Source organism: Colletotrichum siamense (genome assembly GCF_013390195.1).
Source record: "Colletotrichum siamense strain Cg363 chromosome Unknown KSG_Cg363_contig03, whole genome shotgun sequence".
NCBI classification, from domain to species: Eukaryota; Fungi; Ascomycota; class Sordariomycetes; order Glomerellales; family Glomerellaceae; genus Colletotrichum; species Colletotrichum siamense.
In genome coordinates, this window is record NW_023501016.1 from 6,111,444 (window position 1) to 6,128,340 (window position 16,897).

General features: G+C 51.1%; 5 protein-coding genes across 5 annotated transcripts; 3 read left to right on the plus strand and 2 right to left on the minus strand.

The window, feature by feature from the left end:
* Positions 1-1,967: 1,967 nt before the first annotated feature.
* maoN-2 (Monoamine oxidase N) lies at positions 1,968-3,431 on the minus strand (the record flags this gene model as incomplete). The annotated part of the gene is made up of 4 exons (XM_036637468.1): positions 1,968-1,973; positions 2,081-2,417; positions 2,476-3,099; positions 3,148-3,431. The coding sequence occupies 4 exons, from the start codon at positions 3,429-3,431 to the stop codon at positions 1,968-1,970; spliced, it is 1,251 nt and encodes a 416-aa protein (XP_036498359.1).
* Positions 3,432-3,929: 498 nt separating this feature from the next.
* CGCS363_v005620 (uncharacterized protein) lies at positions 3,930-4,094 on the plus strand (the record flags this gene model as incomplete). The annotated part of the gene is made up of 1 exon (XM_036637469.1): positions 3,930-4,094. One exon carries the CDS (start codon positions 3,930-3,932, stop codon positions 4,092-4,094), a length of 165 nt encoding a protein of 54 aa, XP_036497449.1.
* A 3,323-nt stretch (positions 4,095-7,417) lies between these two features.
* On the plus strand, positions 7,418-8,635 carry Ankrd28 (Serine/threonine-protein phosphatase 6 regulatory ankyrin repeat subunit A; the record flags this gene model as incomplete). The annotated part of the gene is made up of 1 exon (XM_036637470.1): positions 7,418-8,635. The coding sequence occupies one exon, from the start codon at positions 7,418-7,420 to the stop codon at positions 8,633-8,635; it is 1,218 nt and encodes a 405-aa protein (XP_036497448.1).
* A 5,330-nt stretch (positions 8,636-13,965) lies between these two features.
* Positions 13,966-14,673, minus strand: CGCS363_v005622 (putative protein methyltransferase; the record flags this gene model as incomplete). The annotated part of the gene is made up of 1 exon (XM_036637471.1): positions 13,966-14,673. The coding sequence occupies one exon, from the start codon at positions 14,671-14,673 to the stop codon at positions 13,966-13,968; it is 708 nt and encodes a 235-aa protein (XP_036497451.1).
* Positions 14,674-15,947: 1,274 nt separating this feature from the next.
* CGCS363_v005623 (uncharacterized protein) lies at positions 15,948-16,802 on the plus strand (the record flags this gene model as incomplete). The annotated part of the gene is made up of 4 exons (XM_036637472.1): positions 15,948-16,132; positions 16,186-16,240; positions 16,277-16,638; positions 16,691-16,802. 4 exons carry the CDS (start codon positions 15,948-15,950, stop codon positions 16,800-16,802), a joined length of 714 nt encoding a protein of 237 aa, XP_036497450.1.
* Positions 16,803-16,897: the final 95 nt, after the last annotated feature.

Consider the following 16,897-nt stretch of genomic DNA (forward strand, 5'->3'; position numbering starts at 1 on the left):
GTCTCCCATCTTTCTAACCCGGCGCCCTCGCACCCAAAAAAAGTAGCATCTCATCAATGGCGCGATAAAATCTTTCCGTTTCCTTCCCAAGTGAACGCCGCCCATGACGAGCAAAACGGCAGAGGCGTCTCCCCCCCTTCCCCCTCCCTTGGTAAACCAGAAAGACGACGCGGCCCGGACGGCACGGAGCCCGGCAAGCAACCTCGTAAATTTCATCCAGTCGGGTACCGCGACCGAGCACGAGCACTGCGCACGCCACACGCGACAGCGACACTGGACTGCGAAAAAAGCTCGTCGACCATAATGAAGCAACCGAGCACAGACGGCCAAGAAGAAGAAGAAACCAACACCAACACCGACAATGCTCTTGTCGTCCCAAAATATCGGGACCGGCGCCCATGTTTAAGATGGCAGGACTCAGCTAACTGACACAAGACACGACAGCTCAGCACGTAGCAAGCGCCCATCAGGGGACCCGAGACAGTGCAGACCGCGCGGCCACCACCCGTGCAGTGCTGTCTTGCCTGTCTGTCTGTCTGTCTCCCCCTATTGCCGGCTGCCGCTCGTGCTGGTGCTGGTGCTGTCTTACACCCTTTTCCACCGAATCTTCTTTGCTTATGGTGCCCCTCCTCTGCCGAATGCGCCCGGATGCAATTGGCTGTCATGCTTGTAAGACGGACGCAAGGCACGCTGTCTGCGCGCATGGTCAGCGCGCATTATTACACCCCATCTTGGCGGCTGGGGTGGGATGGCTGGTTCTTATCTGACTGTCCCCATCGCTTGCGGTCGTGCAGAAGTAGTAGATAGATAGGCAGTTGGAGACGGTGCAGCCTGGTTGGCCCCAGCCTTGGGGCTATTTGGTTGGTCCTGCTGTCAGACTCCCGATGAGACTGGCAGGTTGAAGGCATCGTGAACTTTGAAGCTGATAAATCTTCTGGAGCTTACATCAGTAAGAAGATGATGCACACGCGCCACCTCGAGGCAAAGGCCTCAGGCTGAGGTCGAGGTAAGATGCCGCAGCTCCCTCAGTCTCAATCAAAAATCATAATTGAATTCATGATAATTCCTTGTCCGAAAGAACATCCCTTGCCTAAGCATCGTCAGTCATACTCCACAGTTGTCGCAGGCCGGCCCGCCCGAAGGAGATTTATCTCAACCATGATCCTCCCTCGTGACGATAACGGGCACACCTGACCCTGCGTGGTCGTGTCTCCCTGGCCACCGGCTGTCCGGCAAGCGCAGTGAAACCATTTCTCGTATATTCCCGAAATCGAACGTAGAAGGGAGTTCGAGAAGGCCCCTCCGAGTCGCCACATCGCATGGACCGCACCCCGTCTTTGAAGATCTCCGCGCCGTCCCGTCCGTGTCCATGGCGATCATCCACCTCCGCGGCCCAGGCTAGGGGGAGGGCTCCTTCACGCTGTCCAAGAAGACCTTTGGCTTTGGCATTCCTGAAGTCATTGGGAGGATACAGGGAAGAGATCTAGACCTGGTATGAAGGTGTATAGACGGACGAATTAATTCTTTTGTTGTATGAAAAAGCCCAAGCGTAAGCAACTAGATAACCATGAATTAACCGTGGTAATTCATCCCTAACGGAATTCCTACATTGTGATCTCAATATCATGATGGGTTTTGTTTTTTTCCTTCGTTCTTCATTGGAAAAAGAAGTCCAAAATTACCTTACAGATAATGGGCACGTCCAGAGTACAGTATCTGTCTAAGTTACATTTTACTAATATTCTAGGTTCAAAGTTCATACGAGAAGCCGTTGATATAATTTCATTTCTCCTCGAACTCACTTAACAGATCCCTTCTAGAGCTATCGATGTCTACTTCTGAGAATTCTGACCACTTACATCCTCGGGACTATCTTCTCCTGTGACAGAAGTCGCTCAACATCTTTACACGCAAGCAAGCCCCTCTCAATCGCACCATCAATGAACCCTCTCCAGCCATCAGCCCAATCAGCACTCGCAAAAAGAACTCTCCCATCAGCTCTCTGCAGTTCTTGCAGAGACTTGGTCATACTACCGGGACCCCAACAACTCCATGTGCCCTTGGAAAACTCGTCACTTACCCAATCATGGGTGAGGTACCCCAGGACCTCGGCATCAGGGTTCATATGCTCTTTGAAGGTCGAGATAATCTCTTCGTTGGCATGGCGGTTTGTTAGATGCGAGCCGTAGCCAAAGCCAACGCAGAACGTGCCCTTTTTGTCGGTAGTACCGTTGTGGTCGGAGAACGCAAAGCACCACGGAGAGCTCCCGTATCCGCTGGCCACGGAGAACCATCCCGGCTCCTCCCGAGCTAGATGGAAGTGGATCTTGGTTCCTTTGTTGATGTGGCCAGCTTTGATGGCCTCTTGACGGCGGGGAGATAGGGCATCCGAGAAGTATACCCCAGAAAGACAGTTCCTGTATTGCTATGAGTATTGATGTTTCCCTCGTGGCAGATAGATGTCCAACAACTTACAAGGGGATCGTCGAGACTAGGTACTTTGCTTCGATACGATGCCCGACCTTCGTAGACACAGTAACAGACGTTCCATTCTGCACCACCCGATCGACGGCGGCATTCAGCACCAGGTGTCCACGATAATCGCTCAGAATGCTTCGAGCCAGAGAGGTCATGCCCCCCTTGCCAAGCTTGTACGTTCCCGCAAGTTCAAACACGCCGGCCATGGAATGGCCACCAAGAGCATACCACCGCAGCACCTCGGTGAAGGCACATTGGTCGCCAGGTACGGCACCAAAGGAGCTGATCATAGCATCAAACAGGTCCTTCTCGAGCTGTGGAATATCGAGTTGGTCAAGACGATCCTTGGCAGATAGATGGTCGTACTTGATCCAGAGAGCAGGCTCACGAAGCGGATCGTGGGGGTACGGCATGAGCTTGCGGCTGGATAAGCCGTCAATTGAGAAGAACGCATCGGCGGCTCTCTGAACGGCTGCGTTCATCTCTTCGCCATTGATCTCTTGAGAGGGAGAGAAGGTAGCTGTGTAGCGAGTTGTCTCCACGTCAGCGGTCCCTGCAGAGGTTTTCAAATTCTTCTGCAGTCCGTATCGCCGAATTTCTGTGAAGACATGCGGCTGGTTCCTCGAAGGCTATCAGTATAGCTGGGTGATTGCGGAGTGAAGATGTTACCAATGAACCCATGTCCCTCCCATCTCAAATTCTTCGCCAAGGGCTTTGGCAGTCCATGTTCTTCCCCCAATGCGGTCCCGGCCCTCCAAGAGCAGAACCCTCAGATGCAAGTTGCGGCTTAGATCTCGAGCTGCGACCAGCCCTGCGAAGCCAGCTCCAATGACGATAACATCGTAGGTGGAAAGTAGAGAAGAATCGGGCGTGCTGCTGACAACGGCGTCGGTCTGGAGGCCAACTGTCTCACCGACAGGGGTCCAAAGGTAGCCTTCATGAGTAGCAGACATGATTCCGATGAGCAGAAGAGAATCTGGCTTGGATTGTGAGCATCATGGTTGAGAATGAAGCTTGATATAAGGTGATGCCGGGCATGGGGGTGCGGGGCCCCGGTTGCCTATTTGGGAGAAAAAGTGCGAGGTTGATTGTCTGGGCCATGATCATTGACTTGACGTCGTCCACTACAGGGCTCGGAATCAAAGGAACTCCGAATCACAAATTCAATTTCTAATCCATCTGATTGGTATGTCGGGTTGTTGGAAGGTCCTATGGGGGACATTTAAGTGCTGCCACACAGCCGCTTTGGGAGGACTCAATTGATCAGTCCCAATCACATCCGACATCTCATCTAGTAATTCATCTACTACTTTTCAGACATGCCTTTCATCCATAAGCCTCAAGCGGCTTCCAAGAAGCAACCAGCAATGGATGGTTCAAGAAACGCCTTTGGGGGTGGTAAGTTCCCATGAACTTCCGAAGTACCGGCTCAGTTACTGATCACCGCTCAGATGTCGTTTCCACCAGCGATGTTGGTTCATCAAACCCGATATCCGCCGGCTTCTTCCGGATCGAAAAGGGAGAGCCATGTGTTTTTACGTATGAGTTTGACGAGGCGAAGTACTTCACTGAGGGACAATGCCAAGTTGAGGACGAGACTGGCGCGAAGGTCGTAGCCAAAGCAGGCGATGTCATGCTTTTCACCAAGGGATCGACCATTTCATTTTCAACGGACACCTACGCTCTGGAATTTTTCTGCGACCAGAGGGCGAAGCTGTGAGATTTGTAATTAAATGACATGGATCAAGCAGGAGCTTGGATTTCAATAGGCACCACGTGTATCAATGTGTATGCCTCGATTACCTACTAGCCAAGCATCGTTTCCAGTCTCTTTTCACACATAACATCAATCCAGTGGACCTCCTTCTGAACACATTCGCCTCCACTGTCCATGGCATCCATGAGCGACCACACTTCGTTCAAAATGATGGCAGCATGCTTGATAATGCGCAAGCCAACCGTGCGGTACAAATGGAGGACCCGTGTGCGCACAAACTCTCTGAAGTGCAGAATGTCTGTGTTGAAGGGTTGTGATTCCATCGCTCCAGAGGAGAAGCTTTGCCTCAAAGCACTGCCTGCGATGAGAAGTGGCAGCGTTTGCGTTGAGACCGTGCCTGAGCTAGCCGGTATCCCTCTCAGCCTTTTCAGTATGTCAAAGGCGAGTTGTAGTACATTTGACTGTGGGATTCCTTCGAAACCACTTTTTCGTAGATGTCCGGACTCTTCTACGATGTTTGACGTCGCAATTTCGGGGAACGCGCGGTATATCTCTACCAATGCAGACAGCTGATAGCATCGAGCTATAACAATTAGGTGATCCGGCGGCGTTCGAGGATCGCCGACATCTTGTATTCCATACATGAACGGCAATTCATAGCTGAGAATTGCCTGTTCGAGAGATGAAGCCTCGTTGAGCAAGTCGACATGCAACGCCTGTCGGTGGAATTCCCCGTTTTTGACGAAATCAAGACTCCGCAAAGCTCTTTTGTTTCTGACTAGTGTTCCTGGTTTTGCGAGGTGTAGAAATATTGATGACCCTACTCCTGTCCACGGGCATGGGATTGCTGATGATGCTGCACTGGACTGGTCAAAGATTTCGAGGTAATCCAGCACGTCCAAACTTTGATCGTGGATGAAGGAGCTCATTGCTTCCCAATACATCATAGATGATGACAAGAAGGTTTGAACAGAGGTCATATCAGACCGTTTATCCGGATGTTTCAAGCCATTGGAAGATATCCAACTTTTGAATAGTTCTCTTGTCCCGTATAGATGGGGTAGACCAGTCGACGACGCATCATGCCAAGCCTGTAGCAGGTTAAGCTTCCGAATCGGCAACACAGTCGTATGAGTGTGGACTAACCGAAGTCATTCCAAGCAGAATCGCTCCCAGTAACACATCGTCTTTCACAGTGAGGCTCTTGGCGATATGGGTACCACTCGACTCAACACGCTTAGTGTCAGGCTCCTTCGATTTGATAACGCTCGTTTCTGCCAGTTGTTCGGACAGATTGGAAATTGCCTCCGTTTGATATTGCAGTGAGATGCTGACTTGCCCGGTGTCATTCTGGTGGAGATGCGCCGCGGATAAACTCAAAACGCAATAGTACAGCAATCTTGATTTATTCAGCATGCTGGAAACCTCAGTTCGAAAAGGATTAGCGGATGAGTCGAAGTTCGAGATGACTTGACAAATGACAACAAAGTAATGATTCATCATAAGTGCTGAACTGTCAATGGGGTTGCACAGATCAATGAGCACCCCATTGGCCAGTGAGCCCTGAAGCCCGACATCTTCTCTCCTCTGTGCTTCATCCGAGTCCTCGTCTAAAGGACTTTGACGTGAAGGAATAGTTAGGCACTTAGCATCAGTCGCAAGTGGCGATTTGCCCAACTCGCCAGTGCTGTTCTCGGATGTTGAGGAGGTATCGCGTAGTGGGACAGGTTGCGCGTGAGTTAGCAAGCTAACACGTTTGCGAATGGTACCACTCTTCGCAGTCCAGACCGGTGGCATGGCGCTTCTCATCGGATGTGTTCGGTGAGCAGTGAGCCGCAAAGTTGCGTGGCTGGATGCATCTTCACGAGATGTCAAGACATTTAACGGCTGAATGGTACATTTTTCGTGCTTCGTAGACCATTTGATGCGTTGTTCATACCCAGGACAAGATACTCCGATTTTGACGCAACGACGACAGCTTGGCTGTTGCTCGTCGCATTTCAGACGCTGTAGCATTGATAATGTCAGAAATATGTGGCAATAATGAAAATAGACGAGATTTGCATACTCGTCGCTTGCACCTGGAGCAGCCACCTAGATGGTCAAGTTAGCGCCATCTATCAAACGGATGGGGTACTTGAATCAAATTTACTTCTGCCTTTTTGGTTTTTCTTCATGCTGAATAGCTCGACCTTTTTTTTTCCCTCTTGTATTTACCACCCAGGCAATCTTCAGCGAATGTCTTGCTCGTGACTAAAACACATTTCTGTAGGACCATCCAAAAATTCAGGTTCGGAACACGGAATGATTGCAAGCATTTCCGAGCTAGATGGGTGGCATATGCATGGATCCTGGTGATAAGCTAGTCGACGCTAAGACGGAAGCAGATAAAAAGTGCGAGATACCAGATAAGCTGATAAAGCTGATAAGCAGTTGAGATAGAGTAGTTAGGAAGGAATCGGGAACCACAAAAGCTGATAAGCAGGTTGTCCCAAAGCCATCTCCCAAGGTACCTAGGTAAGTAGGAAGTGACGGGAGACTCCAAGCCTAGGTACCTTGCGAGTCTGGTATGCATCCATACTCAAAATCTCCGGAAGAGTAAAATAGACAATCTAGAGGCCGCACACCAAATCTTGACGGAAAATTTGAAGGAAATCTCAATGGCTAACGTGCGATTGAGTATTTAGCGGCTTGAGTTGCCGCATGGAAGCACCAAAAGCATCCTCGCTTCACGCAACCCCTCGTTCTTTGGCTCCAATTGCTAAACCCTAGTCCCTCGAGTCAAGAGAAACAATCGCTGATTGAATGAACGAACGGTATTTCGTAAACTAGAAATAACCTGTTTGAAGAACTCTACGCAGAAATACCCACCCACTCAAGCCTCTGGATGGCTCTTTGTTGTGGTTCCATCGTTCAATCTGCTCACCCAATTCATTCAGTTTCTCACTGCGGAAGGCGGTGAAAGCTGGCAGAACTAGACACATGATTTCTCCCACGCCTTTCCTTTCCGGGTCTCACTAAAACTTTGTGGGTCCAGCTCTGCGTGTCGTGGTGGTGGTTACCAGACCATTAACAAAACTGAAGTAAACATCGCGGACGCAGCATACCTGAGTATCTTGCCACAAACTTTTTCCACTGTCTTATCTTTATTTTACTCGGCATTGCTTTAATTTTTTACAGTCAGATTGTATCCTTAACTTCTGCGAAACCTCTGTCAGCAACATGTGCAAACACGCCTCGTCGACAACACCAAGGCCAAGCAGGCTGACCCTCCTCGACTTACCAGTTTCCGTCGTACTTTTAATCATGGATGAATTATTCGAAAACAGTTTCTATCAGGAAAAAAGGCGCTACATATCTAGTCTCAGCGGATACGATCACATCGAATGCATCGACGAGGATGAACACGAGAGGTTTCGAGCCTTTGACCACTGGAAGGACTTGTCTCGAATGGCGGCATCCTGCAAGGCATTCTACAATATCATCACACCGATTCTGTACCGACAAGACGTACTACTCAATCATTCATCAGCGCTTCTGCTCTCGGCAAAGAAGGGCAATCTTCAGGGTCTTCTGAAGTCGATCCAGCTGGGACAGGCGAATCCCGACAAGGAAGACCACACAACCTTCTGGCATGACAATCATGACGACGGACGTTGCTATGGGTCGTACGAGCGTACCAGAGGTGGAATTACGTCATCTCTCACTGCTCTGCATTTCGCAGCATACCACGGGCATCCCTTACTCATCGATGCCTTGCTGGAGCATGGCGCAGATGCAGGTAAGCGCGCCGACATGGGACCCAATACTGAACTAGAGTCAATGGGTCCTCACGATCAAGTCTTCATGTTCTGTCATACAGCGGCGGAGTTTGAAGAGGTCTGCGGCCTGAATATCGACAACCCGTATACATTCGGGGCCAATGTATTGTTCTTCGCCTTGAAAGATCGCACAAACTCGACTCGCAAAGTCGGCATGGTCAAGCGCCTCATCCAGGCCGGAACATCACTCATCACAAGAGAGCGCGGCAAAATTCATGCTCTGCATCAAGCATGTGCCGCATTGGACTTGACTATGGCAGAGTTTCTGATCAAAGGGCTTGGGGTTGACCCGAATTTGAGAGATGAAGATGGCAACACCCCGCTGCATTTTATGGCCATGGATCCCACGTTTTCCAAAGACACGCACCATTTGCATGCGATGTTCTGTTTCTTGGTCGGAGAGGGGGCAGATATCGATGCAGAGAACTTTCGAGGGTGGAAGCCTCTTCATCATGCGCTGTTCAATTCCGGATGCATTGAACTGGCTTGTCTCTTGACTGATACAGGCGCTGAATTCGATGAGAGGGCGCTATACATCTACGAAGGCTATAGATTGTCAGATGCGGATCGAGACCGAGTGGAGTTGGCATTCGTGGGTGGAAAGTGGAAGAATGATTGATTTGAGACAAGACTCAGATATGGCAGATACGACGGGCGAGGACAGGAAGTTGAAAAGCTGGTTTGAGGCGCAAGTTTGAAAGGCCTTTATTGAGAAAAGGGTCATCTCAATCGCAGTGATAGATGTGTGTTTGCTTTATTTCGCAGGAAATCCACTTCCCTGCTACCCGCGCAGTAGAATATCCATGGAATCAGGTACAAAGAGCGGTTTGTCTCTGATTCTATGGCTGATCAACTACCTCCCTTTCATCCACAATTGCGCCACTCTTGATTTCCTTCAAATTGTCTGCTCAACATACATATTATCGACCAGTCGACAAATCAGGGAACAAACGTTCGCAGGTGCCTTCTAGAATATCCACCTTCATCTCGGTCAAGCAAACGACGACGCCGGTTACTTCCGATGCGTTCGGCAACTGGGGCCAAGCAGTGACAAGCGGAAGCAAGGATAGGCAGGAAGGCCCGCGAATGCAGGCAGCCGTGAAGCTCAGATCAACCCCAAAGAGCCAAAGGCTGCTTTGGAAGGCGGTAAAACAAGATGCGCTGCCGTTGAAGTTTCTTCAAATATTGACTGCTCCCTCCCTTCCTTGCTTTTCATTCTCCCCACCACCACCCACCAATCTCTCCCGAGGAAGATTTTGCATTCACAACAACGTCTTCCTTCTGGAAATCCTTCATCCACACACTCTGCCCCTATCTCGTGGGATCTCGTTGGTCTCTCTCGCATGCGGCTCTGGCTTATCGCTCTGCTCAACATCTCAGGGCTGCGACCCCTCTTTGTTGTGCCCCTAGCTTGCGGTTTTATCACAGTAAGTCATAAATTTTACTACTTAATATTCAGTCCATTAATAAACAGTTTTAGTTACATTCGCGACTACGCCACCGGGTCTCTACGTCCCCAGTGCCACGGAACTGCCTCTTGAGCCTTAGCCTTTCGACTTCCGAATCCCGACTGCTCCCCAGCGCTCCTCTACACCCCTGGCGTTTCCTTACGTCTCCGTCTTGCGTCTGCCGTCATGACGAACGCCCTCCCCGGGCAGCTGGTGCGCCCAGAAACCTTGGACCAGGTCTGCGTGACTACTTCACTACTGAGCCTCTTCGATTCTGCCAGTACGAAGCGTGGTGACATAGCCAACCATGACAAACTATTCGGCGTACGAGATAGCCAACAGCGCCAATTGTTCGAGTTTCTGGACCATCTGGTGTATTTGTTCCATCGGAACATCGAAGTCGTTTGCATTTGGCCGCTCTCAGGCCAACTGGGTCTGTGGAATGGCGATTCGATGCGCCATCTGAAGGCGCTCATGGTCACTGCTAACCCCGAACGACCAACCACCAAACGGAATGATCACTCTCCTGTTCGTGTACAGCGTCTTGGCAATCTGTCCCCCACACATGGGCTAGTCGAGCGCTTGAAGCGTCCATCTGGCATCGGATCATTCATTCTGGACCAGATTACGTGGGCGGTAGATGAGGGCGGCCAAAAGCAGCTCATATGGAAGATTTCACATGCCCAGCATTGCACTAATGTGTTGCATCTTGTTGAACAGGTTCGAGCGCCGGGGATGAACAATGTTGAAAGAGCTTCAGCAATACGGGTTCTCAGCGACTACGTGACCGCGATGTCGTTTACTCGAATTTACATGAGGCAGCAAGAAGGCTTCAGACATCGCAACTTCCGGGACATCCTCGCTACTTCGATGACAGAGATGGCTGAAGCTTATAAGTTCATGCCCTCAGACAAGCGCAAATTCGAAAGCATTGACAAGATCCCGTTCTACCGGGGAGGATCTCGAAACGTCGCCAGGCAGACTCTCCCTGATGGCGATAGGTACCTCGAACGCCGCGAACAGCAGGACATCATCAAGGAAATCCTAGATCTTCAGGGGAACGACAGTTGGTGGCCCTCCACTTGCCTGAACCCTGACAGCACATACTACAAGAACAAGCATCAGAACCAAAGGCGCCCAATGTACGATGTGCGAGGACGGCATGACTTTCATCATATCTGCTATCTTCTTATGAGTCACCTTGGAATGACCGTCACTGGCCTGAACAACGCAATCACACGTCCAGACAGCAAGAAGACCCCCGAGCAACAGGCCGCGAAGGTTGCCGACAAGGTCGCCGGTTTCCAACGCATCAGCATGCTTTGGAGTCGCCTCAGGTCAATCTTGGGTCATATTTGGCGCTCTCATCTTGAGTTCATTATGATCGCCATGGAAGAGCAGACCAAGCGGACATACAAGAAGGACAAGTCGGCCACCAACAGCTACTGGCATTCAAGAGCTATCATGACGACACCTGATAAGGACGCCCGAACTCTATCCGATCATCTGACTGGAGGCGATCGCAGCTTCAGACCCAGTTCAACTGGAGGTGGCTCGTCCACGGGCCGTCGACCCGGAGGTAGTTCAGGACATCCCATGGCGCCTGTAACTCCTGGTGGTTCACCGGCACCAACCGCTGCATTGTCAGGCATGTCATTATCAGGCCCTTCAACGAATGCATCGCCAGACCCACCAGGCTCAGAAGGTGAATGGAAGCTGGTTACCAACAAGAAGAACAGCAGACGTTCTGGGCCCGCTTTGTCGGATCCCTTTGTTTCTCCGAGGGTCAAACTAGCTTCACGCAGCCAAGGTGGTGCTGCATTGCCCCAGCCGGATGCGACGCGGGGTTCTGAAACCAAGCAAGATGTCGGAGCTGACGATGAAGACACAAAAGTCGACCCACAGTCCGAGCTATCAAGCATTGACGACTGTCAGAGACATCGGAGCTGGGCGGAAGCACTTAACGTGTGGTCAGGCAGCCTTTGCCGCCAGTCCGATGCCGTTCGGGCCGTCTCTGTCACAAACACGTTGTTCGATCAATTCTATGACCGAGTCCTTCGCGCGGTACCTCTTGATTACATCGAGACCACTGTCGCCTTCGATGATTCGCGGTCTTTGATGACCCTGGAAGCCTTCCTCAAGGTCTTCAAGAAGAGTGACAACAAGCCCTATTCTCCAACTGACCAGGTAAAGATTCTTGACAAAATCAAGAATCTGGAGTTCCTTAGCGAAAAGGAGGGATTGAAGCGCCCCAGAAGAGGAAATCTTCATGCCGAGCAGATCGCTGCTGGTCTTCACTGCCTCGCCAATTGCTGGGATGCGGTTGCTGATCAGTCAGGCAAGCCAGCCCATCCGCTTCAGGAGTTGCCCGACAAGTCAATTTGTGATGACTTCAAACTATTGCCTCCTGTTCTGGCAGTCTCCAAACGGTGCTGCCCTGGCTGCCATCACTTTGTGTGCATCTGCAGGGAGCAACCCGTCAACGCTAACAAGCTCATGCTCTTTTCAGGCAATCACTCCGACTGGTGGGCTGTTTCAATTCCGCCCTGGACGCCCCGTTGGGTTGCTGATTTATTCTATGAGCGCATCCGAGCAGAGCTTGTGGAGAGATTTGATGCTATTATCTACCCCAACGAGATACCCAAGTCAGGCCCCAGCGGAGGGTCGATCCCGAGCTCCCAGCGTATGGACTTCACGTTGGATCAAGATCACGGCTACAACACCATCGTGCATCCTCGCCCCAGGGGAGATAGAAGATTAGGTTTAGGACGAGCTAACCTTCCGGGCACTCCATCCCGCAATCAGGAAAAGAGGGAGGCTTCCACAGAAGTCCCGCGACACGCCGAAATCCAAGAGAAGATTCCCCGGGGACCAGACCAAAAAGATGGAAGACCGAAGAAATGAGCAGTCCGAGAATCATTTCAGGGATCCTACATGCAACACTGCCAGTCCATCACGCGGACAGAAACGATGGTGTTGACAGAGGCGGAGGCTGATGGAAACCGACCACGGAGAAGACAGTGGCGGGGACGAAGACAGCGGCGGAGGAAGGAAGGTTAGGAGTGGGTAATGGCAAGAGCAGATGATGATCAGGGCGTTTGTGTTTGCTTCTTTCAGCCCAGCTACTTTGTGCTGGTTAATTGCGTCACAGGGATAGACTACTTCAAATAACAAACCCAAAACAAAAACTTGAAAATAACGCCTAATCCCCGTAAGGTAGTGACAGTTACCACCTAAAGTCTCCATCACAATTAGCCCAGAGTAAGGTTGATGGTGAGATCGAGGTATCTTACTCTTCAGAAAACCTGGGTTCCCGGCCGCTTCTCCCTTTATCGGGCCCGGATGACTTGTGGAGTGCTGCCCTCGTTGATTCGGCTTGATCCTCAACCGTCGTCGCCAGCAGCGGTCTAGGTGTCGGATCTCGGCCCCGTGGTTCCAATTCTGCGAGGTTGTCTCCCAATGGTCTGTTGAACGAGGTTTTTCCCCTGCTCGGCCCTTCCGCATCGATTCCCGCTGACCCGTCAGGCCCGTCCGAGTCGATCGCTTTTGCTGCCTTAGCCCGGCCGTGGCTTCTGCAAAGATACCACAATAGAATAGTGAGCAGAACGACGACGATGACTGAGGCTGCGATGATGCCACCAAGGACGCCATTGGAAAGTCGAATATTCGAAGGTGAGGTTTGTGCGAGGTTCGCTAAGGGCCGCGTTGGCGATTGCATCGGTGGGGAGGTTGTTTTTTGAGCTGTTGATATCGTTTGTGATATGTCGACAACCCAGCCGTCGGCCATTGTGCCTCTATTGCAGGAAAGCCAATATGGATTCCGGCGCGAAGAGAGTACTTTTGGATGTTTCGGGTGCGTTCTGCATGTAGCGGAAAGTCGAAGCAGGTCGTGCAACCGGCTCAAGGTATTCAGCGTCAGAAGTGTTTTTAATATGACGATTGTCCAGGTGGCTAGGGACCTGCCATTCTGCGATAGTCTGGGTCTAGGGCAGCTGATATGACGGACCAGTCTGAGCACGGAAGCCACCGCGATCTGTCATTGGGTTCACATCCAGCCTGCAAGATTCGGTGTAGTCGTCGAGTCCCAGTTGCTGACAACGGGTCCGCGGTGGCGTGGAACTATTACTCAGTGCTAGCCGGAAAAGGGGGCCGGAAGTAAATGTTGCCTACCTTAGGCTGGAAATGTCCCTTCCCAGCCACTTTCCTCTTTCTAGGAGGCAACAAGAGACAGTGATACATGCTGCCATTTATTCAATCTCTAGAACACAGATGAAAACATCGAAGACTGGCATTTTCGTGCTCGGAGCGACGCTGTTTTCTTTCTGCTTTGACCTTTCAAGAGCCCAAATACAAGCCCACGGCAAAACGAAATAACCACATTGCTGAGTGGACTTTTTAAAATTCAACTCCAGAAGGAGAAGTAGGCACGATTGATGATCGGACTGCAATCAATTACCCCATGAAAACCAAAACATTTGAGACTGCTCTCTTCACGAAGCGCTCATTGCCGTTTCAGCTCGAGAATGTAATATTCTTCGAAAACCCCCTTTCCAATCGACTCATTTCCCCTAGCCAACTCCTGGCAAGAGTATCCATTCTCCCGAGCGATGTGGACGATTGCTTCATGGTTTGCATACGCGCTTGTACCGAGCAGGACCACTCCCTTTTCTGTCAGATACTCGTGCGCCTCGCCGGCAAACCTTCGCAGCAGCTGATACTCCGAGTCCAGTGTTTTCTCCGATTTCAGTTGCAAAGGGATGTTCGAGTCATGCTGCCATGGATGATTCCAATAGATGAAGTCAAACTTGCCCTTGACGTTCTGGTAGATATTGCTGACGACAAATGTGCCCTTCTGATGGTTGATTTCAAAGTTGCTCTGTGTGATATTGACGGCTTCGGGGTTGATGTCTACCCCAAAGACTTGGGATCCAGCCGCAGCGACAGAGAGTGATGTGAGGCCCGACCCGACGCCAACTTCCAGAAAGCTTCCCTTGTTGATGATGGGGGGAAGTTGCTGCGCGTACCACCATGTTTCGGGAAAGTACTTGGGCGAGTAGACGGAAGGGTGGATCATGATGGTATGAGGGCCAAAAGTCTCTGTGTAAGGTGATTGGTGCTGTTGAGCTTGGTCGATGAGCTCAGAAATACGTTTTTCCCACACATCACGAGGGGAGGCACGTAATCCGCCATTGGTAAAAGCCGAATGCATCTCGACGAATTTGAATTGAAGAACTTGTAAAATGGATTGTTGTATGCGGTATGGCGAGAATAGATCACCTAACTCTGAGACTGACGGAGGAGGACATTTCAGCACCTTAAATACAGATTGATGGCGGCTGAAGGAACACTTCTTAGTTCAATCTGGCCACCCCGTGTCTCAAAACTTGGCCATAAGCCATCCATCATCTCTTTCAATCCACGAGTCATGATGCCCTTGGCGGCGACAATCTTGACAGGAGTTGGAGTAGCTCGCCGAGCATGTCGAAGGTTCCCATAAAACAGCCCTGCCAGAAGAGCTGACGCAGCTTCAGCAGAGTCGCAGTCGCCTTGTGTCACCGTGCTGATGCAGCAATGGCGGGTGGGGGGTTGTCTTTCATGGGACGACATGCTGAAGAGTCGACTGTTTCCATTACAGAGGAATACTACGTGAAGCTCCCAGACAGCTGCGTAAGCGTCTCTAAGTAGCAAAACACCATCTGCATAGCTACGCTGAGGGAGGAGAAGGTTTCAATGGATCCTCAGTGATGCTCTCGAATATCACCCCAGACAGCTTGATATGCGGACCGAGCCAGGGCGGATCGGGCCTACCCGGCATTCGACGATGAATTGCGTGATATCACATTCAGTTCGAAACGAGGGGATTTCTGTCCCCGGTATATAAAACAAAAATATGTCGTCTTGTCCAGCAAACCCCACACACCCCGCACCCCGGATTCCGCAGCCCGCGTGCCCCGGAGTTTGACGCAGCCTTTTGTAGTTGCTGATATAGGCAAAGTTCGCCAAATATCATAGCTCTAATTCAACGAGAAAAAACCCGCGTGTCGACTCTCACGCTATTGCAGCAACTTTGGCGGGGGCTGGACTAGGTGGCGGCGCTGCAGTGCCGGCTCGGGGCCTCGGACCCAACTAGTCGTCGATCATTCGACTTGGACCCTGGGGCTAACTTCACAATCGTGGTAAACCTGCCCTATTTGGCAACATTGAAGCCCAGGAAGCGGACAACCCAGAGCTAAGTTTGCAATCTTTTGAGAACCCAGCTGCCTGGCATCGCACGCATGAGGTGGTTGGCGAACTGTCCAGCGGGTTCAGAGGACAAGCTAACAAGCCAATTTGGACTAGACGAAATGTGCCCGCCGTGCAGGATGACGGGTCTAGCACCAAAACGGCATCGCGCAATGTCTCAGCCCTACTTGCAGAAATCGTGAGACCGTCAAGTTATGGATTGGTCGCGTCTCTTGCGTTTATCCGAATCGTGGATACAAAATGGCCCTAATAACTTTGTTGGGGGTAGTCCTCACGATCATCTCAGGCGCTTACGCCTTGGACATCTTCGTCTTCTTCGCACGAGATTCGCGTGAGCCACAGTATGTTAGGTCACGCGTCCCACTTATCGGACACCTCATCGGTATTTCCAAGCGCGGCGCTGGGTGGTACTACACCGACCTTGCGTGCGTTTCTTCTTCATGTCACATGGAACACCTGCGTTAACAAGTATTGTTAGGTCAAACCAACCGTCCTGCATCTTCACATTGCCTATCTTCACATCCAAGCTCTACGTCATCTCGGAGCGGAAGCTCATCAGCGCCATTTAGCGCCATGCCAAGACCATTTCCTTCACGCCGTTTGCCGCCAAGACCTCGAAGACGCTGAGCGGACTCGGAGATATTGTCCTGAGAATCCAAGACCACCTTCAAGGCCCACCCGAGGCCAAGGAGTTCGATAGGGTCCAGCGGGCGTCGATGTCTGCTGGCCCTGATCTGGATGCCATGGCCTTGGTGTCGGCGAGGGTAACTTTGGAGCTGGTTGAAGAGCTGGCCATGAAGGCAAAAGCGGGAGCTGGGACTCGGATTGAGCTTTACACGTGGCTGAAGCATCTCATCGCGCTGTCTGCCTCCGAAGGCATGTTTGGGCCGATGAATCCCTTCCGTGACCCTGAACATGAGGCAGACTTCTGGTACGTGGAACAAAATGTTCCTTTAGGAATCATGATCTGACTTTCATATTAGGACCTTCGCAGAAAAGTCTCACATCCTTGTGATGGGAGGGCTGATGCCTCAGATCCTGGCCAGGGATGCTTTGCAAGCAAGGAAACGCAACGCAGTCCGATATGAGAATTAAATCCGAAGCGGTGGGCACGAGGAAGCTTCGGGTGTTGTCAAAGGAAGATGTCGTGTTCTGAAAGAAAACGGCGCTACGGTTCGCGATATAGGCCG